The sequence below is a fragment of the Rhea pennata genome, chromosome 2, assembly GCF_028389875.1.
Source record: "Rhea pennata isolate bPtePen1 chromosome 2, bPtePen1.pri, whole genome shotgun sequence".
Taxonomy (NCBI): domain Eukaryota; kingdom Metazoa; phylum Chordata; class Aves; order Rheiformes; family Rheidae; genus Rhea; species Rhea pennata.
Window position 1 is genome coordinate 10,295,559 of NC_084664.1, and position 23,000 is coordinate 10,318,558.

General features: G+C 37.0%; 1 protein-coding gene across 2 annotated transcripts in view; it reads left to right on the top strand.

Moving 5' to 3' along the window:
• Positions 1-4,090: 4,090 nt before the first annotated feature.
• UBE3C (ubiquitin protein ligase E3C) overlaps positions 4,091-23,000 on the top strand; it is an 84,177-nt gene continuing 65,267 nt past the window's right edge. For both annotated transcript variants that reach the window (XM_062568837.1, XM_062568838.1), the window contains exons 1-6: positions 4,091-4,232; positions 15,111-15,164; positions 17,974-18,048; positions 18,733-18,879; positions 20,075-20,190; positions 22,041-22,198. In XM_062568837.1, the coding sequence (XP_062424821.1) occupies positions 4,167-4,232; positions 15,111-15,164; positions 17,974-18,048; positions 18,733-18,879; positions 20,075-20,190; positions 22,041-22,198 (616 nt within the window). In that variant the 5' untranslated portion in view covers positions 4,091-4,166. The remainder of the gene's footprint in view (positions 4,233-15,110; positions 15,165-17,973; positions 18,049-18,732; positions 18,880-20,074; positions 20,191-22,040; positions 22,199-23,000) is intronic.

Consider the following 23,000-nt stretch of genomic DNA (forward strand, 5'->3'; position numbering starts at 1 on the left):
TTTCCAGAGAACGCACACCATCCAGGGACATACAGGATACGGGTGCTATGAAAATACCATTCTGTTTATTTCTTACTGAGCAGTAGCTACCTTCAGTTAGAGCAGGGATGCTAGGACATGGTGCAGTCACATATTCATCGCTGTAGCAGGCTCAGTGAGCAAGTGAAGGAAATGGCTTTGTAGTCCAGACATAATCAATCTGCACCATCAATCACCACCTCTTACTGGAACTCATCGAGTCCCACAGTTAGCCAGTCCGGGGTACAAAACTAGCAAAAATGACTCTGGAAGCAAGCTAAACCCCACACAAAGACACGTATTACTTATTTTTACTATATTCCAAAGAAGATTTTTTTATAGTTTAATATAGCTCCCTTATTTTAAATGATACTTTCTAGAATCAGATTGAGGCAGAGTATTGAAGTGGAAAATTTCAATCCAAATGGTTAAACATGTCACTGTAGGCAAATACGTATTCTCCTGCCTTTGGGACAGTGATCTTCTAATCAAAGAGTTCTGGGTAGCCTTAACTAAAGGAATAGTTACCTGGACTGTATGTAGTAAGCAATGTCTATATCTGTGTTGTTATATACCTCTATAAAAACAAAGGTAATGAATGTCCTTGTCACTATTAATTTACACTTTGCTTCAAGTTAATAATGAAAGCAAACAAAAATGATTCACTTTCATCATATAATATTAACTTTGACTTTCTAGCTCCAACACAGTTGTAAGATACAAAGTAGTACTTTTGCCAAGTGCAGAATTTATTTGGTTGTCTTGTCAAAAATACGCTTGTTTTACATATGCTGCACATTTACTACTAATTTTGGCAAAAAACAAAACGAGGAAAATAGCACAAAAACGATTTGAAATGTTTTTGAATGCCAGAGTGGGAATGTTGTTTGGTCACCTCTCTCAAACAATTATGTAGTCAGCCTGGATGGAGTCATAAGGAGGGAAACAAAACTGACTGGTATTTTGAAATATGGACAGATGATAAAAAATTGAAAGCTGCAATTTTTGTCATCTAACATAAAAAAGACCAAGAGAATAATACTCTTCATAAAGGCTGACTTGAAAAGCAAAATGATCTGTTGTTCTGTGTGTTCACTGTGGGCAGGACAGAAATAATCATTTAGCAGGTAGTTACAGAAATTTAAGCTGTATATTAAGAGGAAATGCATAACTTTCTGTTGTGAGCAGCTAGGCACACTATGAAACTTCTGGACTGCAGTAGTTTACTTGAGCCATGTTTGACACAGATGTGTGAAAGCTGCTTTAGAGCAGCATATAATTAGAAATATATATATTTAGAGATATTTTATATGTACTTACAGAAATTGATCCTTTTTCATAGAGCATGGGGATGGTAACTCCTACACCTGTCTTTCTAGGATTTTTATATTTCTAATTCTCCAGAACATTCATATTCACCATCTTTTTTTTATTACCACAAGTACTGAAAATAAAAGAAATGAATTGTCTTAGAAATGGAACATTTATCATTGGTGATTTTCCAATCCAGATGAAATGACCCAACACATCTAATTTCAAATAAAAAGCAGAAAAGGTTGATATAAGTTGCAGAGAGTGAAGAAAATTTTGAGCAGTTACATCTTTTTAACAGATTGTCGTCTGAAAAACAATTGGACTTCTGCAGTCCAGCTGCACCTGGAAGCAATGACTACATATGCTTATGCCTGCAAGGGGAAAAAAGGAACAATGTAAAACAGTGACTTGGAGACAGTAAAAAATCTCATGGAATGTGCAAAAGGAAAAGAGATGAGAAAGATGGGAAACTCTGTATGGAGCTGACTTTATTGCAGCTGGTGAGGCAAAAGAAGCAAACTGCTGTGGGTGTTAAAAGAGGCATACAGAAAACGGTAATGTTCCTATATTCTTGGGTACTTTTTCCAGGGCCTTGAGTGCACTAATAAGCCTTAAATGCCCTGACCAGCCCCAGCTGGGACCCGACTCAGTCAACCCTCTGCTGATCTGCTTCAGCAGGTCTGGACAGACCTTGGACCTCCATCACAGTCTTTTCTTCTGCTGATCCTGACTGACTGGATCGAGTTCATCCCTTTGCCTTGCCTGGGACTATTGATATACCCTGCTGCCAGTGGCTGGCTTGCCTAACTGCGTTTGGACCATGTAGGATTGCACCTGGATTGGGGAAGGCACTGCCAGCACTGCAGTCACCCTCAATGCCCACTCGTCTTCCTCCACAGAGTAGCCCCGCTCTTGCTGACTCCTGAAAATAGTGAACTTTTCACTATTCTGACTTCTTGACTAACCACCACTGATTTTTCTGACTTTTGTACATTTTCTCTACTGTGATACATTTTTTTTGCACTAAAAAGAAACTAAACCCACATTTTATTATTTCTTCTGTTTCTATAAATTCCCTGTATTCAAGACACAAACATTCAGTTCTGTTATGTAAGTTATTTTCATTTAATAAAATTACACCTAGAGTGGCCTCTAGGGGCACACACAAATCATTAAGATTTCTCAGTCCGGGCTCATTCATCACTTGGGCTCATGTCATCTAATGACCACGAAAACTCACCAAACTACATTTTAAGTAGGTAGGTAACAGCCTAGAACAGCAGATCTTATGTCCTTCTGACACCGAAGCTGGCCCCTCATGAAGGTGTCCAAAAACGGCTTCATCTAACCACCACCTAGTGCAGTTTCACATTCGTTTTCCTTGTTACATGAGGAAGGAACACCTAAATTGGCTTCGTTCTCAATAAAAGTTTCACACAGAACTGTGACCTAACAGCTTGCTTCTGAGCTACAGAAAATCAATGAATTAACCTCTATGGCCATCTGGATTAGCCCTTTAGTTTTCTGAACATGATCTACCTAGTTTATCAAGGCAGAAGTCCATGTGAAAAGAATGCTGTCAAACTTTGTGAAAAACTCTTCAGAGTTGTCCCATTCTCCTGGAGCCAAGCTGCACCCTAATGATCTGATACCGCATCAGCAATGCAAGGTGTTGAAACTGTCAGCTGGCATTCAACAAGGTATTACACAACACTCAAACCTCAACTGCATCAGTAAACAGTATTCATAGGAGGCCAGGCTTGCTCATACTAAACCTACATCATCTCAGGAAATACAAGGCTAATGTTCATTTTTCCAGGCACAACCTCCCTTATGAAATGTCTGAAATTTTAGACTTTTCTGGATCATCCAAATCCAAAGAAACCTCAACAAATGTACCATTTGACACTCAACTCGCAAATGGCGTCGTCTTCTCCGGCTCCACAGAGCATACACTGCCTTCCAGCACGGACCGTTGTCATTCATCTGCTGCGACAGAGTGAGGTGAGCAATCACCAGCCAGGGCACAGTGAAATTTCTGCTGAAGTAAATGAAAGCCAGATTTGAACATTATACATGTACTCAGCCCCTCACAGTTGCGGAGCGATGAGCCGCCTTTTTTATCGCTTCCCTCAGCACCCTCCCTGTATCTGGCACACCGCAGTCAGAGCTGCACAACGGGCCGCAGGCTAAACGCGCACGGAGCAGAGCACCCGCGAGCTGAGTTTCACCGCTGAGCGCTGCTGCTTTTACGTGACAGCTTTTCACCTTCCCGCTCCTCGGTGCCCCAGCCCCGCACGGAGCCCGCTCGCACACGGCGACTCCCGCGCCGTTTCGCGGCCGCTCCGCGGCCCTCACAGGCGCGGCGCCGCCGAGGGGGCGGCGCGCGTGCGCCGTGCGCGTGCGCGGCCGTGCGCGGCCCCGGCGGCTGCGGGAGGGCCGCGGCGGCGCAGCGCGCCGGGGAGGCTGCGGGCGGCCGCCATCTTCCCTCGCCGGCCGGCTGCTTCCCCCAGTGCAAGCGGAGCGGCCCCGCCAGCCCCCCTCCTCCGCTCCCTCCCTCCTCCCTCCCACCACGCTGAGCCGGAGCCGCCGGTCGGGAAGGGGGCGACCGGCGAAGCGAAGACCGTGGGGGGCAGCCGGGCCGCCGTGGGGGCAGCAGCGGCGGCGGCGGCAGCAGCCCCTCGGGGGCGGCGCGGGCCGCCGGGCGCCGGCCCGGGGGCTCGTGGCTGCCCGCGGCCGGCGGCGGCCCCTCGGCTCGCCGCTGCGGGCGGCGCCCCCGTGGCGGTGTCAGCTCGGGGGCCGCGCCGCCGCTCCCGATGGGATAAGCTGTAAACATGTTCAGCTTCGAAGGGGATTTCAAAACAAGGCCCAAGGTGTCTCTCGGAGGAGCGAGCAGGAAGGTAGGCTCGGCCGCCGGCCTGCCTCGGCTTCTTTCTTCCTTTTTCCTTTTTCTTTCTTCTCTCTCTCTCTCTCCCCCCCCCCCCCGTCTGTCCTGCCTTTATCCCCATCGTTATTTTTATCATTGGGCCTTCAAAAATGGGAGCAGCTATGACTAAGGATTAATGGGGGAAAATCCTCCCCTCGTGATGACGTGTTTATCTGTGATCTCCCCGGCTCTGATTTTTTTTTTTTTTTTAATTATTATTATTACTTTTCAAGTCGGGCCACAGGCACCTTTCCACGGCTCGCAGCGTAGTGAGCGTCGTGGGAGGCCAGGACACGTCTCCTTAGCTCGTCCCCCGCCTCCGCGGGGCTGCTGTGGCTGGGCCCCCCCGGGTGGGCCCTTGGGCTCCGCGGTGAGTGAGGGAAGGAGCCGGAGACTTGCCGGCGTTTCTCGCCAAGGAGAAGTGCGGCGAGAGGCCGGCGAGCAGCGTGCCTCGCTGCGGGAGCGGGGAGGAAGAGCCTCACGAAGCTGGAGGTCGATGCAAATTAAGGGGAAGGCTTCCCCCAGAGGAGTGAAGGTTGACAGGTCGCGGGTTGAGCTTTCCTCGTGTTAGCTTTACGTTCAGTCAACTTGCGGTGTGCAGAGGGAGTAGCTCTACCAGGCTATTGAGTCTTCTGATGTTTATTGCTGAAAAAAGAAGCTAAATGGCTTAGATCTTGCCGATCGGGTAGTCATACCTTTAGTGGGCCGCAGAAGGGCATAAAGCTATTGAGGAGCAGCGTGAATGACCAAGTGTTTTTAGCAGGGCCTTGATTTTAAGGGACACTTTGATTCCTCAGTAAAGTATTAGTTCCTCTTGTTTATCATTAAACATCATTCTGTGGTGGGAAGCTATCTGTCGTTTTCATTAATATTGTTGAACCTTAATGGAAGTAAAAAAAAGATGTTATTGTGCATTATAAGCAGATTCATTTATCTGCAGCTTCTAACAACTAAAATACTGTACTACATGGTAGTAAAACCACAGTGCAGTTTGCTTTTTGGTGTCTTCTGTTGTATATTTCATTAAACAGAATATGTAGCGGAACTATATTTAATTTGTTCAATTTTTCATCTGAATCATCTTCTGATAATCCTAAGCCATGTCTGTTCTTTAGACTTCGTGTGTTACATTAGTCAAAAATAGACTAAATATTTCCTAGTTGAAATGGGAATTGGCAGAACATGTCCTGGTCCTCAGATAATCGTTTTAGATACTCTGCAACTTTTGTCATCAGCTTACTAATAGTGCTGCTTTCAGAACTTGTTTCCTGCTCCAGAAATAAACAACCATTGTATCTTCTGCTGCACTTACTGATCTGATGAAAATTGCAGCAAAATTTTCTGTCATAATTATTTATTCTTCTGTATTTTAATTATATGGGACAAATTTGTTAAACTTACGCAGGTATAAAGATAAATTTACAATGGCAAATGTTAAAACATACAAAATGTGGAAACCAAAATTGATGGGTAGCTTTAATTCCATCAAATACAAACGCTGTTTTTCCTGATCAGGTTGATAATGGCTTGTCAGCGATTTTGCATGGGTACTCTGAAGTGCTTGTGCTGTATCAGTGGAATAAAATTAGTCCCGGTTTTGAACATCCTGATTATGGGCATCGCAGAAAGATCTTGGAATAACTGCTTGTTTTCCAAAACTTTATGCAGTACTAGTGAAAGAATTTATTTAAATGGTATTAAGAATTCATTTTAAAAATGCAGTTTACTTGATTTTTTTTAACCTCTGCCATCGTATGTTTACATAATGTAGCAAATGTTTGAGTTCATGAATTTCTCATTTTATTATCCTGTGTCATAGGCTTTTTGTGATCATTTTTCTCTTACTGTAGGTTTCAGTTTTACAGAAAGCTGAATTCTAAAATGTTTCTATTCAGCTTATTGTGTGCGTAGAAATAATAAGTTATTTTTGAACTTCACCACCACCTCTCTCTCTTTCTCTCTCTCTCTCCCTACACACACACACACACACACACACACACACACACATATATATTTTAAAGAAAGATACAATATAAAAGTTCCAACTCTGAAAATCTGCCAGACAAATTGGGGCACCTCTACAGTGCTCCATTAGAGTTAGCTGCATGCTTAGTACTGCCTGTTTTGGTTCAGTTGGTGGAATAAAGCACCACTCAGAAATACTATCATGATCTGTATGCAGGCTGTTTAGTGCTAGGAATAACCCTTTGCTTGACTGGGTGAAGTCTCCCAACCTCTATTGCCCTGTATAGCTACATTATCAAAACCTTCCCCAGGTAAAGGCATGTACTCTGGTTTAAGAGCCCAGTCAGCGCTAAAGATGCTAGCAGTGATCCTGATGTGGATGCAACTACACCAAAATAAACTATCAGCAAAAATGACTACTAGACAGTGGTTTTTGCAAATGTAACTGCAGCAGCAAAAAACAACTTTACTGGTCCTGGATCACATGTGTTGATACTCCGATCCAACACTGCTGTATATGTCTGTAGTGTAGACGTACTTAGGCCTCATGACAGTTAACTTTATCAAGTTCTGTTAGTTCAGGCTCGTTGATAAAACTGTACTTCTCTCTAAAATTGGACTTGGGGAGGCAGTGACAGTGGCAGTTAGAAAAATTGCGATCCCAAGCAAAATGTGAGTTTATAAAGACTTAAGGTAGATCAGTTTAAATCTATTAATTTTAAAAGATGACTTTATTTAGGTTTTCCAACCTAAGAAGTGCCTCTTTTACTTATTTTAAAAAATGTAATATAGTTTGTGATTGCTAACAGCTTTCCTAACCAAAGGTACTACATCTAGTATGCTTTTTCACCACTAATATTTAGGGTATTTTTGAATGATGAAATTAGATAACTTCAGTTTTGTTTTTACACTATTTGCATCTTATGTTCATGTGATAGTTGTGGATTCTGTAGAAAATCATTTAAATCCAACTAACCTTTTTGCCAAATAAGATACTTTTTGAATAGATTTTCATTTATTTTTGTTAAAATCCTAGATTACAAAGTATTTTTTTCTCAAAGTGACTATCCATAACTCTGTTCCTTTCAGAACATTGTTGTAACATTTTAATGTTATATAGTAAATAAATATGGGTATAGATAATATTACCTATTTTTGGAGTTTTCCCTACATATCTACTTTAACAAATAATTCTGCTAATTAATTGGACTATTTGTATTAGTTCTGTGTTTGTTTGAGGGAATACTTTATTTGCAATATGATGATTATTTTTTTAAATTATTTTTTGGCAATAATTGTCACCTTCAAAACATTCTGATTCCCTGCTTTATGAATCTCTTCAAAAATTATTTTCGGATTTAGTTTTTATTTTCACTGCCAAAACCTTAAAAAAAAAAAAAAAAAAAAACAAAACTTTTGAAGGAAGACAGCCTCTAAAATTAATAATATTATTGGGATTCAGTACAGGAATATCTTGAATGAGTTGTGGATTTTTTTGTACATGGCAGTTATTGTTGCCTAAGAACTTGTGGCTGCAGAATTTCCATGGTGTGTTGGGCAAGAAAAAGAGATACCTCCAAAGAGTTGGTTTGGGGACCAATTAATTTTCAGAGCATTGGAAGAGATGGTCCTGCTCCTGAGTGGTTCCCACCCCATCCTTCATGTCCCGTGTAGCAGTCATGTTACTTCAGAGTGGATTGAAGCAGCTTGCTGATTTGATCCAAGGTTAGTGTTTTTTGGAGGGTGAGGTGGGGCAAGCTTTCCCTCAGAGCAGGGAGCTGGTGTCATTCAGCCTTTAGCTGCGCCATGCCTAGGCTGCGTCAAGAAAGGGGCAGGCACGGTGCCATCAGGGCGGAGAGTGGCACCATCCCTTTTGGGGGCAGCTTGCACTTGTCACGAATTTGTCGTGAAGTTGGACTCCTGGTGGCATGGTGCAGTATCTGCTTAACCTTTTAAGATTGATTTGGTAAGAGCAGGCCTACTGTTCCGTTACTAAATTTACCAGCATTAAGAATAACATGATGCACCAGTCCTTTAGTACATGTATGTAGGCATATCCCTGTGCCTTTACTGGGGTTTATAGAGACCTCTGTCGCTCTGCATTACTTGTTTAGATGATGAAATGTTGTAACAATATCTTGTATGCATTTTGCAGGAGGAATTATTCAAAGAGTTTTGTCAAGTTAAATTTACCCAACAATCTAAAAACCTTAAAGACATGCTTTTGTAAATCCCAAGACTATTTGAAATTGTGTTATAATTAAAAACAAATCTAAATGAGATAGTTTTTAAAAATCTTCCTTTTTCAGGAATTTGTAATAGATGAGTCAACACTGAAACGGAAACTGGTTTCACTGAGTTTCTTTCTGTTTTTTGTTCTTGTGGGAAGACATGGGAAATTACTAATGTATAAATAATCCATCTTTATTTCAAAGATTCTTTGTTTTTTTAGTATGGGACATTTTTAATATCAACAGACTTTGGGAACTGAAGTTACTTGATTATTGCATTTCAATATTTACTGGAATAACTCCTTAAATTAATAGCATAACATTAAGCATAATACCCCTATGTATTGTTTTTTCCCCTCTTAACAGAAGTGCAGAGGAAGAACTCCAGAAGCACTTTGTTTGCTGTCTGTTTGTTACTACACATGAAGTAACTTATTGTGGACTAGACAGAAATTAGTGATATCAAAATAAGCTATAAGATTCCCGGTGTGTGGTGAGATCTGCATAGTGTGGGAATTACTTACGATGAATAGGTATCTATAAGATATAAGCGATTATGGGATGAATTTAAAAATAGTTTTTTCTCTTACTGATTCATTGAGAAAAGTTGTTAATCATTTGTTTCAGAAAAGAAGAATTACTGTTTTATTATATCTAATTTTGAAGCTGCATTTGATCACAATGATTATAAAATCATTTTAGGATTTATAGTATAAGACGTACAGATTATGATTTACAAATTTACTATTTATTCTGATATAGTGGGAAAGAATTGTGTTACTTAGCTCTATGTCCTGTTCCTGGAAGGTGCGTGGCATAGATCCCTTTGCATGTATATACATCATTCTGAAATCATAACTGTGTTTTGTGCAGAACGCTGAAATATCAAAGCCTAAGGCTTATCGCAGTCTTTGAATTTAAGATCTATGATGTGCAAATAAGATGAGAATATAATGCTGTAAAACAATGACAGTCAGTAGGAAACTATATAATTAATACATACTACATTCTTGCAGTTTTTTTCTCCTTCAGTAAAATTTAACATTCTCCTCATGTGAATGGAAGCTACAAATGATGGAGTCATAGTTAGGTGATGGGAGTTGTTACACTGTAAACTGTTCTTCTTAGTTATGTGAGACTTCCTCACATTCAAACCTGGAATTTCTGCTCTCGTAGATACATATATTTTTTTTATCCTGGTTGCTTCTGAAAAAAAGCAGAACTGCCATGACATGGAAAATGTACATCTGAAAAATCATGATATATACAAAACAGGAATAAATTTAAAAGCAACGTATGCATTTCAGTTGGCCTGTAGAGACTCGTCAAGTCCTGATACCACTGTGTCTGGCTTTGTGACCACCATGATAAAGGTGGTTCCAGATATTCTTAACATCCTAAGGTAAAATTTGGGCTAATATGCTAAGATGTTTCCTTGCAAACACTATGTCATTGATTTCAGTGAGGCTATGCTTCCCCAAGACAAATGTCACTTCCTGACAATATTTTAAATACCTTAAAATACCTTCTGGAAGATGGTCTTCTATACATGCATAACCTTAACTATGATCTAAATAGTCAGAAATGTAAAGAGTCACCAACTGTTTTCCAACAGAATTTTTCAAGCTGTTAAACCTGTTTTATTGAGACTATTCAGCTGTGTGTTGAGTGGATTTTAAAAATTGTCCAGAGTCAGTTCTGGACATTTTTTTTTTCTCTTGTTAAATGGTAAGTTTCCTTGAATATTCAGAAGAGCCAGTTGAGGTGGAGTTTAACTGGCCTAAAATAGTGTTACGAAAAAAAAAAAAAACCCCAACTACAATTGGGGGGGAATGTATTGTATATGTCCAAATGTATTCTTTACAAATAGGTGCTACAAAATCTTTTTTTTTTTGACTGAATTTCTCCTTAAACATTGCTGTTGAAAGGAGTTTTTTTTTGTTTTTTTTTTTTTCCCAAATTGCACTGGTCACCACCTTTGTTTTGGAAATTACCACTGATTTTATGTGATTCAAGGTAAATTCACTTGAAAATTCATGGCCTTATTTGAAAAGCAATAACAAAAAAAAAGGCCTGAATTTCTGGCTTTGTAGATAAAATTATAATTCTCTTCAACAGGTAAAAGATCAAGTGCTTATTTGTTTTTGTTTTCTCTTGCCACAAAGATTTCCTAAAAGTCATGGTTGTATTTTATATGATCTATTGTTGCATTAAATATAATAACATTGTCAGCTTAAAAACCCCAAACTCTACATTTTACAAGGAAATCTCAAATATTTATTAGTAAAACTTCATTGTTAACATTTCCTTTTTTGCTTCAAGGTATTTTTGTTTAGTTTTTTTTAATGTGCTTACTGTTTAAATAGTATCAGAAAATAATTACTCACTTTCGCCTTTGCACCTAGCAAATCTAGATTTTAAACTTACTAACATGGCGTTAAGATGTCTTCACTAATGTGACTCTTCAGGAATGTTTAATTTTGTATCTTAAAAAATGAATAAATATTAGGAGTATTTGCAGAATTTTAATTATATTTATATTTTTTCTTAATCTGAATTTTGATCCAAAAGAGCTAAAAGTGTGTTAACGCTTGTAATGTGAGGTGCAAAAATGCCAGACAGAAAGAAATGTAGTTCATACATTTGTTTCATGTTATTCAGTCTTTATGTAGGATATTTAAGGACAAAGAGTTGTGTAAACATATGTTTACAGCAAAATTATATATTCAGAAAAATGAGAAAACAGTTCTAATTCAAAATTTCGTATTCGTTATCTATTAAATTGGTGTTTTTGATAGTTATGTAGTACATTTCCATTGTTGTATTTTTTTTTTTTAGATGTTACTGTTTTCATTACTTGGTATGTTACAGCACTGGTGCAGCTTTGAGCCATGCCATAATGAATAATACTATATGTACCTGTTTTATCCTGATGTATAAATGAACATTATAGATGTTACTTAAAATTTCTTTGACAGTAATTACAAACTTTCTGTTTATGTACTGTCCTCCATCTGCTTCCTTTTTCACCTTTCTGTCATATTCTTTGTGTCATCATCTATAATATCACGTTCCATTTTGCTGTCACATGCTGTATCTTTGCTTTCTTATTTCTTTGTGTCATGCCTCATGTATTTGGTGAGGAATACTTCTCCGATTGGGCTTTCCATGATCCCGCGCTTTGTGTCCCAGAGCCAGGCTAAAGACAGTAGAAAGACGACCAACATCCTCTGTTGGAGGAAGGAGCATATAGGAGAGAGTATGTTAATAATATACTAAATGCTGTGTGAAACAGACAGCGTGTTCCATGTCCTGTTCTGTGGAGGTCAAGTTTCTGAAGGAAAGAAGATTAAGCCGTAGGAAATGACAGGAATTAGATTCAATAAATGGCTTTCCACTCCTGAGTGAGGATTGGGGGTGTCAAGACAAGCTGATGCGTCTTTCCCCCCAGAATTTTTGCATACAATATGGTAGACTTGATGTCTGCCTTTTTCTGTACCTCGGAAGGAAGGTGTCTGTCTGCCTGGGAAGAGAGGAAGGAGAACGGCATGATCACACAAAAGTGAGGCGAGGAAGATGAGGGAGTAAGAATGAGCTAGGTGTATGATTTTTGGAATCTGCCGTACGATCTTGTACTGTTGGTATCTCTGGCTATAGGTTGGAAGGAAGAGATTTTGTAACCTTGTCCAGTAGCTGTCAGCAACTGTGTGTCAGCCTAGGTGGAAGGAGTGGTCGAATATGAGTCCGTTTCAGTAATGCGACTGTCAAGCTCTGTAAGTCAGCAGCCAGTCGCAAAGACTGTGCATCTCTGGGTTTTACAACAACTAAGGCATTTAGCTGTAGCCTCTTTCGCTAGTCTGTTTGTTAAGAGACAGGTAGGGAGAATTTCAGGGATGACTGCATTTGGCTGTCTTTAAGAAATAAATCTGTTAGAATACTGTTTGTAGGTGGACAAGATTATTTCATAGTTCTTTTCATCTGTCTCCCATAAGAGGTTTATTTTCTATTATATATTTACTGTTATTTTTTAATATCTGAAGTGAGCTATCATCATCAAAAATACTTTTCTTGCCTTTAATTTGTATATGTTCTTTAATCTTATTGGAAGTTCTACTCCATGATTGTTTTAACCTGTATGTTTGTCTTACGAACAACAAGAACAGAATCCTTTGACCTGTATTAATCTTTTTAGTTGGATTGTACTTACCTGAGTATTTCATTCTTTGTTCTTTCTCGTCCTAAGGCAGTTCTACTCTGTTTAATTTAAACTCTCACAAGTCAGTGGTGGTGTTTTTTTTTTTTTTAACTAATCCACATTAAGAAACTACATTTTTAGTCAGTATTGTATACTTGCTTAGAGTACTTGTAAAAACAAAAACAAAAAACAAACAACTAAAAAAAAAAGTGATGTACATAGCGACAGTGCTTCAAAGAGACGAGACTGTTGAAAGCTGATGATACAGTAAGTGAGAACAAGCTACTCTTACCTCTTTCTGTGTCCCCCCCAAATACAAAAAATTACTTTGTTCTAGCAAGTTCTCAGGCAGTGGGGGGCTGATTTTCATTTATCTCTTAATTCATTGCATTTATTATGTCTGTATTTTTTTCATGCCATTCTCATCTCCACTCACATTTAACAATTTGACGCTGACAGATAAGTTTTTCATTTTCTTTATGGTCTTCAGATTTTCTTTCAGATCAGCTCTGAAGTGTAAGATATTTCAAATTTGGCAACATGTTTCCAAGTGGAAATGTTCTCTTAAATGGCTCTGCCTGCAGAATGAAACTCTCTGAGAACATGGAAGAGATGTTTTTGTGTTCATTTCTAACCAGGAAAATTTTACTAACTTTTGTAATGCGTAGGATATTAGTTGTTGAAAAAGAAGTAATCTCTTAAAAAAAAAAAAAAAAGTCCTGAATTTTTTTTGGGCCATCTATTGATTTTTTTCTTAAATGTCTTATTTATCAGTTTGTTTCTTGTAATGTCAAAATCTTTTACGCTATTGCTCAGATCCGAGCCTTTCTTTTTTCCTTGACTTTAGATGGATTGTTTTATATATAAACTTTGTTATGATCCGTTTTTACTGTTTAACACATGGAGAAAAACTGCCGTTAGAGAGCAATAGCTATACTTAGTGGTGTCTTTGACCATAAGACACCACTTTAGAGGAAAAGATGGTTAACCTTCTTGTGATATTTTTTTAGTTATGCTTGCTCCAGTAAATGATATGAAATACTTACAAATCCAATTTAAAATTCCTTTTTTGCATCTATTTTTTTCCCTTTTCACACCTTCATTGTGTTCTTGCTGAAGTATTTTGTATGATAATGAAACTGGGGGGTGCATCATGACTGTCTTACCATCTCTGTATCTTCAAGAAAAAATGCAATAGCGTTTTGCCTCATAGGAGGTGTTAAGAATGTGGCATTTGTACCAAGACTTCAGTTTGTATATCTGCATAGAGGCGTTGAAAATATTCCAGCACAGTTGTTTTAGATGTGGTTAAATATTTTATAAACATTTATTTGCCAACTTCAAGCTTACTTTCATATGTTTAGATACAGTAGGTTTTCTGCTTGTGTGTTTTTTATTTTCTTCTATAGACTAGTAAGGACATAGGAAGAAAAAGGAAGTTATGTGTAGTGGGAGCAAAAAAAGAAAATGGATTCCTTAAATAAGAAAAAAAAAAAACCCAAAAACTTAAGTAAACTGTGTATTTTAGACTAGATTTGAGAGTTGCCAGAGTCCTTTCAACACTTATTGTCTGCAGTAGGAGCTGAGTACTCTGCATAAAAGGGGATTCCTGTGTTTATTTCCTTGGAAACAACACAGACTCATCCAGTAAGAGATTCTTCCAAATAAAGCACTGTTAACATTTTGTGATCGATGTGTAGAGATTAAATATTGTGGCTTAAAAGCTAATGCACTTTTTTTTTTTTTTTTTTTTTTTTTAATTGTAGTGATATTGTCATTATAAGTCCTCATGAATACTTCAGTATTCTTTTTTTTTCTTTGTATTAGAAGAACCATTCGCCTGGAAGTTCAGCTTATAGCCTTAATTTCAAAATGTCAAAAGAAAAAAAATGTTTCTATTTTGTTTATATAAGTAAATTTTGACATCTTTCAGAACAAATTTGGAGAAAAGAATGATTAAATATAGGAACTTAATGCTTTTTGTGAGTAAGACAAAAGCATAGGCCTTGGACAGTATGCAGTTGCTTTCAATGTGCTGCAGCTTGCTTTATGCATCCGGGCCAGTGGTATAACTCCAAGCAAGTAAGACATTCAACCATTTGGAAGTATGTGGTAGGATTGGGGACCTTACTAAGTGTCAGCTCCCCTATTTGTAATTGGGTCATGTTTACCTAGATTATTGGGATGCAGAAGACAAACCTGAACAGAGATCTGTACAGTTGGCTGTTGTTTGGTTGTCTCTTTTTTTCCATAGCCTGCTCCCATCACTGTACGTTTGAGTGTGCAGTGGTACATATCACAGGTGTTTGTTAGTGCACAAAATTACTAACAGTAATTTTTCTTGTGTGGTATGTCTTACCTATTATGAACCTCTCCAAAAGATAAATCTGTATTGAATTTCAGTAATACTTTTGAATCATGTGTTTGAAAATGCTATAGCGTTTCTATTTGTATCTTACAGGAAGAAAAGGCTTCTCTCCTGCATCGTACTCAGGAAGAAAGGAGAAAACGGGAGGTAAAATAGAAATAGGGCTTGGAATGTAAGCGTTTGCATGCACACAGCATTTTTCTGTGATGTAGTAACATTCACAATCCAGAATTCTTTATTTTGTTGCAGTTGTACTCCCTTCAGGAATGAATGCTTTGTTTCAGTTTCCACGTTTCGTATATTCTTCCAGTGTACTGGAATCGACAAAACTGCTTGACTGCTTTTAAGACGGTTCCCAGAAGAGATTTTTAACTCAAAAACAAATAATTAATCATGCACTGGGTTCAAAGAGAATTTTTGTTTTTGTTTTGGTGTTCATTGGTTCTAGTCTTTATTGAGAAAAGATAGCTATTTGGCCAGTAACTTTAACTTTTGCTGTGCCCATAATTCGTTGTATGGTCTTGGCAAACTGTCGTCTTCTCCTCGTTCTGCTGTGGTGTCCAGCAAGTCGCTTTCCCTAAGTTTGTACTTCAGTTCTGCAAAAGCATGATCAAGACTGATACTTCAGTGCGGTGTAAATTGCTTTGAAATAGACTGATTGCTGAGCAAAAAGTGAGAAGCAGTTGTGAGACTGCTGTGTGAGCCTTTAGGAAATCTTATATCGGCTTGTGATATAAGCTTACTACTAACAGTAATTCAGTTCAGAATAAAGCAAAGGAGAAATATGCACTGAAAGGAAAAATACCACTTTTAAAGTGTAATTGTGTTAATATAGATGGAAATGCAAAAATGAAGTATAATAGTATGAAATGAATATATTCATTTTCCCACATTAATATAAGGAGAATTTTTTTTGATCCTGAAAAGTATATTTTAAACTTATGACTGTATAGTTTTTATGCTAATGAAGAAAGTAGGACTGTTTGTCCTTTAAAGATGTTTTGGTAGGCTGAAAGCAGGCTCGGCGGTGGCTTACTCTTGTTTGAGGACAATTACCGTCTTTTTTTTCTTTTTTTTTTTTCCCTTAACCTGAGTGTACTAATAAGTGTGAAATTTTTAGGATGTTACTTCAGGAACTTGTGTTATGAATTTTTGAATTTTTACTCAAATTTATGATCAGTGAGGCCTTATCAAGACATGCAAAAAGACTTTTCTGTGCTTCAAAAGCTCCTTGCCAAATACGGTTTCAGCTGCAGACTCTGTATCAGGTGCAGAGCTGACGTGTATGTATGAATGTGTGTACACATACACACACTGTATCTCCCTCGCTATATTCCTTGCTGTATATTAGTCTTCACAAAATGAATGGTCATTCTGCAGAAGATTTTTTTTTTAAAGATGACTCCTCTGAGAATAAAATCAGTTATAGCTTTTTAAAAAAGGCCTGTAGCAGAATCTTACCAGTGACCCCAGACTTAAAACCTTTGCAATTACAGGTCGCTAATTGACAATTATGTATTATAGGAAAAAAAACCTGTTTCTAGAGAAAAGGATAACTATACCTACTTTGTAGTTGAACATTACATTTTGAGATGAAGAGATGGTGCATATGTAATTGAAACTCTTCCCTCCTTGCCCCTATACTTTGCACTTTTACTGTTAGATACTTAGGAGAGAAAAATATCCTTCAGCATATAGTATTTTGGTTTTAGTCCAGACTCTAGAGTTAATTAGAGACTTTTAAGTATGAGCTTATTCAGCTAAGTTGTTTTGGGAACCTGGTTTTCAAGGAATAATAAAACAGGCAATGGATAGCAATTGAGAAACCTTTATGATGTTTCTCTGGCCACTTCAATTTACGTTCTTGGCCATGGAAGTTGTATATATCTATATGGCACAATAAATTACTAATCAAGCTTTTCAGTTTATAAGTTGCATTAAAATATTGTTGGGAAAGTTCACATACATTTTCAAAACATTTTGAGGGCAATCAAGAAAAAAAAATTATGAGCTAGTGGCTCATTACAGTTCAGAAGTGGTTACTGAGATTAGAATTTGTCTTCTCAAGGCAGACTTCTCTTATTTTACTCTTGATCTTCCTTCTTTCCCTTCCTCAACCACTGCTTTGGAGCTTTAAGTTCAGTTAACAACAATTTTATTCACTTCCCTCTTTTATCCCTTAAGAAACTGTATGAACATTGTTATAAACCTAATTAAAGTAGCTATACTTCCCTTAGATATTTATCATAATCAGATACACTGGGGGTGTTGTCAAGGGGCACTCTGAGTGCTCTTTCCATAGTTCCTGAATCAAATTCTCTTTCTATTCTTCAGAAATGTAGCCGTTGTGAAGGGATGATTTTTAGCTATAATTTCTAGCTACTGAGGAAGTCTCTTAAAATGACTCATTTTATATGTCCAGCTGGAAGGAGAGGGCAAGAATTTGTTTTCATTTCTGTGTTGTGTTCCTAGTCTTCAAGCATTAAGTTTTCATTTCAGCAGCAGTATTTTCTCCAAATAATTGTTTAGGGGCATCGGAACTGTATCAGGCTTATAATGCTGATACATTATTTGAGTGGAAACACCTAAGCAGGTCTTCTGTGTCAGCTGACTAATTTGTGCAGAAGGAGGAATAGTATCTTTGGGTTTGATCAACACTTGAACATTTTAGCATTAATCTCTTTCTAATAAAATCCTAGTGTGTTTATTTCTGTAACACTACATACTGATTATTAAAAATTCATATGCAGTAATGTTAAATTTATACTTAGCAAGTGCAATTCATATTTGTAATTTTTGTATATTGAATGCAAAACCTCAAATAGATTATTTTACTGATGACTAGTATTTAATTTTCATTACAATTATTTTTGAATGCAAATATATCTGATAAAATTGTAGAAATCAGAGTTGGGTTTCACATTGTTGATTTTGATCTTTTCATTTCATTTTACAGGAAGAAAGGCGGAGGCTGAAAAATGCAATAATAATCCAGTCATTTGTAAGGGGGTACAGGGACAGAAAACATCAAGTAAATACTTTTATATTTATTCAGAAGGGTGTAAAGCAGTTTTACTGGAAATCAGGCTTTCTTATATTTAAAAAATTCTATTGGAAATCTTTCCCTTTAGTATGCTGCATGCTTATGAAGTGAAGATCTTTTTCCCTCTTGAGTTACTTTCAGTTGAGACAATATTTTAGTAGGCACTTACTCATCAAACTATGTATGTACATGAAAGCGGACTTCAGTGAAATTGCTCATTTTTGAGATGACAAAGCATATGAGAATAGATAGGTATTCACAGTTTTCATTTACACACCAATGGAACGGGATTCTTTAGAAGTGAGATTGTAATTTAATTCAAAAGAATATTCTTTATTAACTGATGTTGGATTGGTTATTCTGAGGAAGAGTTATTTCTGTTTAAGATTGCTAATATTTACTGAATAAACTAGATGAAACTATGTGATGTGATAGTATTTATTTGAGAAGCAACAAATTTGTTATACGGTGTACTTTCTGAGTTATGGCAATTCTGGCTTTAACTATAATTTTATATATACTTTTCAATCTCTCAACAATTATTTGTTAAATCCTTACATTACTTTGCTGGCATGAAAGATGGGAAACTGAAATGAGATTTTTAAAATTTTGCATGTCTATTTTAATTCAGAGTCATTATTGATGTGTTGATGCATATCTTCTATTTTTAAGTACTCTATCCAAAGAAGTGAATTTGATCGCTGTGCTAATTTGGCCCAATCTGGAGGAACTTTTTCCACTACTAATGGAGCTAATTTGACCCTTTTAGTTCGTCAATTACTCTTTTTCTATAGGCAGAATGAGGATTCTAAGCGTTTGGTAAGTATTGTTACATACTTTGTTCAGTAATAAGTAGCTTTATAACATGCACTTTTAAGTATTCTTTTACTTAGAAGGTTTTGAAGGGATGCAAAAGAGACTTTGACCACTTCAATAAAGTCATTTTAAAATTGTGGATATTGCTGGCCTAAATTCTTCTTTGCTCTTTTGTTATTAATTTAAACAGAATGACTTAAAATCTGACTTTATGTGCACATGCATGCACACATCCCTGTCTGCACAAAAGCCTTGTAAAATCCTTTTACATAGCAGTATATGTACTATGTGCGAGTCACGTTAATGCATTAAAAATAATACACTTCTTTTAGAATTACATTTTTAACAATATTTTCCAGCTGTTTCTGTGGTTGTTCCTAAGGTGTAAGGGTTTTTAATTTTTTTTTCCACTGATCAATAAACCTGGCATATTAATTTTAGAGTCTCTGCAGACTTCAAAATGTACAAGTAAAAATGAGTTAATGGACGTAAATAGTGGAGATTAAAGAATTATGGCTATTTAAAAAAAATTTATTCAGAATTTTCAGAATATTCAGAACTTATGCAGAAATTTATTCCTGTTGTAAAGTTATTTGTAAATGTATTTCTATACTAATTTCAGAAGTTATAATAGTGATAGTCATGTAGTTTATATTGTTTAACAAATCACTGTTTTTTCTCAATTAAATGTGATTGTCTTATTCTGTGTTTTGTAAGACACCAAGGTATTTTATTACATAAAGGTACATATTTAATAAATATCTTTTATACACATAATATAATGTTTTATAATATAATATGATTATATATAATACTGAGTCTGTGCCTGACAGAACAAGACTAATATATGACTGTATATGCTGTGGTACTGCAGCATCTGCTGAAAACTGTTTTTGTGAACATTTAAATGTGCACATTCATTCTAGTAAGCAATTACTGCAGCTGAAAGTGATGTTAATACATGAAAAGGAAATAAAATTTGTGCTCTACTGAAACATGTTGATTGAAAGAATTTAGCAAAGAAATTACTAAAGGGAAAAAGGTCAGTAAAGTTAGGAAAAGCATTGTGACCATCCTGCAACTTGTGGAAGAATAAACTACTTTATTATTTGTGAAGCCAGGGGTACTTAAAGAGAGTATGGTAATTAGCCTATTATGAATGTGAATTTCTATTAAACTTATGCATATCTTTCCCCAGATATGGATGTGTCAGAATTTAATTAAGCAGAATTCTCAATTTGTTAAGCAACTGGATGGTCCAGACAGACTTACCTGTTTATTCCAAATAAAAAGACTGTTGGGGCTGTGTTGCAGGTGAAGTTCTTTTCTTTCTCTAAACTGCTGTTTGAAAAATGCTCATAATCATGTTGGATGCTTTTTTGTTCTTTTTTTTTAATAGTAAGTGAAGTGTATATTAAATGTAAGCTTATTTCATGGAGAGGACTGTTATTGTTAAATATTTATTGGCCATGGTGTATGATACTTACTCCTATTTTAAAACAGTGGAGTGTTCTTTAGCTCCATGGACTTTCATGTTCAACATGTGCCCTGTCTAGAGTGTAAAGAGTCTACAGGCAGTAGTATCGCTAGCCGCATATGTCCAAATCAGAATGTTTTCTTGGGAACTGCTAATGACTAGAGGTTGCTATCTGAGTTAGACTGTTGTCCCCAGGATATTCTTTGGATATTGCTGTTTTAGAACTAATATTATTTAAAATGCTTTTTCCCTTTATTTTGAATTTAAGCAGGTGAACTACTGACTGCAGCAGTATGTTCATTATAGGTAGTGACCTTTCTTCGTGCATTTCAGAGAACCAGAGGAAGTTAAATTTATCAAAGCAACTTCAACAGCTGGCTACTAAAGTCCAGTTGTGGAAAACAATGTACTTAACAGTGTGGTAGGAACTAGTTCCGGAGATTTACAGAAATGTTTTTTTTTTGGAGAAACTGCTGTTTTCTTTTGATATTGAGGATTCTTCTGGAAAACTGGTGCTTTCAAATCATTGAAGCTTGTGATTTTATAATTGTTTATACTAAGTATTTATGAACAGTGCAGCTGGACAGCTTGCTTGAGTAGCAAGCTTCGAATTCCGCATGCACTGGAACATAGCTGTGGTGTCACTGGAGTTAATTGTACAGTTTGACCACAGCTGGAATTGTGATTTGTAAATGCAGGTGTATTAGTGTTCCCTCTCTGCCTTTCTGAGTGGATGATGTAGGGAGAGGAAGGGAGCAAAGGGCCTGTTCCTTCAACACATGAGGAGAATGGAGGAAGAAGCTCTTTTTTACTTCATCTTGCCAGTGTAATGGTGACTGTCCCTGCTTGCTTTCTGAGGTGTTCTAACTGGCTGCAAAAACCCAGAAAGCAAGCGATGACACAGACAATCAAAATTGTTTCCCATGGGTAAGTTCAGATTCATGAGAAGCTATTGTAACAGTATGTAACATCATGGCAAAAATGGTAGTTTGATTGCAGCTACATCTGCAAAAAAAAAATCATCTTTATTCTGTTTAGTAAAATAGCTTAGCTAAGGTGTCAGAATGATTTCTGCTGCTGTGTGCGTCTCTGGATGGCAGGAGAAGAATGGGCATTGTCCAGATAACTGTGCCTGTATGCCCCAAATATTAACAAATCCTTTTATTGCTAAAAAGGCTCTTAATCCATGCCATTTCTGTGGTTACAAGTAGTTGTTTCATAAGTAGTTTGCTAAAGGTTTGGGGATGGTTGCTTTTTTAATACTTGAGCCTATAATCAGGATCAGGGATGTGTTATTTTGGTTACTGGAACACTGGGAAATTTCATAGATTCCAAGCCCATACTACTCTGAGGCTCTCCTGCCTTCATTTTTCATATAGGTAGTGTTGGAAAAAACTTCTCACTTCTCTTGTAATCAGTGCAGCAGTCTTCCAAACTTTTCAAGTCATTGAAAGCAAACATTCAGTAGAATTTAAAGAGAGCGCTGTGCATAGAAACCCTAAAATCAGAATTATAATGGTGCCAGCAAAATGATTTAGCTGAACCACTGAGAACACTTGGAAACCCCAAATAAATAAGTTATTTTAAAATTAACGAAAAAAATTTGTAGCTTAAAAATTAAGAAGTGTGCATATGCCTGTGCTGACATAGGAGAAATCTTATTTAATGATTTTGATTTCATTTATAGGTTATTGCAAAATTGCAATGATGACAGTCTGAATGTTGCACTTCCTATGAGAATGCTTGAGGTATTTTCATCTGAGAATACATATTTGCCAGTTTTACAAGATGTCAGCTATGTGGCAACATTAATTGAACAAATTTTGCACTACATGATTCAAAAAGGTGAGTAACTAGGAACGAGAAGTTCTGGGAGATGCTCAAAAATTGAACGGAATGTGTGATACCTGAAAACTGTGTTGTTGAATCACATTTTACCTTTACCACAGACATGATGAATTATGTTAAGTGCTGCAGAGCCAAATGCACTGATATTTTCCTGGTAAAGAGAGCACTACTTGAGAAATTACTGTTCAATTTCTTTGAAAACTTTTGAATAAGCTTTAGTTGTATAAAAGTTGGACATTCTTCTGCAGCACTTCTCCCTGTAACTACTAATGATCATTTTTATAGTAAATTGGCATTAATTTTGCATCCTGTTAACAGTAGGTAGAGACACCTTAGCAAAGGGATGATGAACCAGCTTTTATTTCCCTTGTGCCATCTTAAAACTTTAGCAAAACTGTTTGTGAATTCCTATCAGTACACTTGTGCAAACCTACTGAAAGTTGATGAATTGTTTAGTTGTCACTGAAATCGTGATTTGTGTATAAGAACCTTTATTACTCATGAGATATATTTAAAAAATAATCTGTTTTTCTGATGTCATGGCTTGTGTTTGCAAGACAGGCAGATGGAGGTGAAACACAAAAGCCCTATGAAATAAGCATCTCTGATCCAGCTTCAGTGGTACAAAATGTTAAAAAGGCATCTTCAAATTTGTTTGTTAACTTTGGGGAATAATAACGCATTTTTTTAAAGGTTTTAAACATTGTCAGGGAACTGAATCAAGGCTATCTTACCCTGTTATTGAGGATTTAGTTGTAGCTACTACATTTGGAGTTACTGTATTACGCTCTCACAAAAA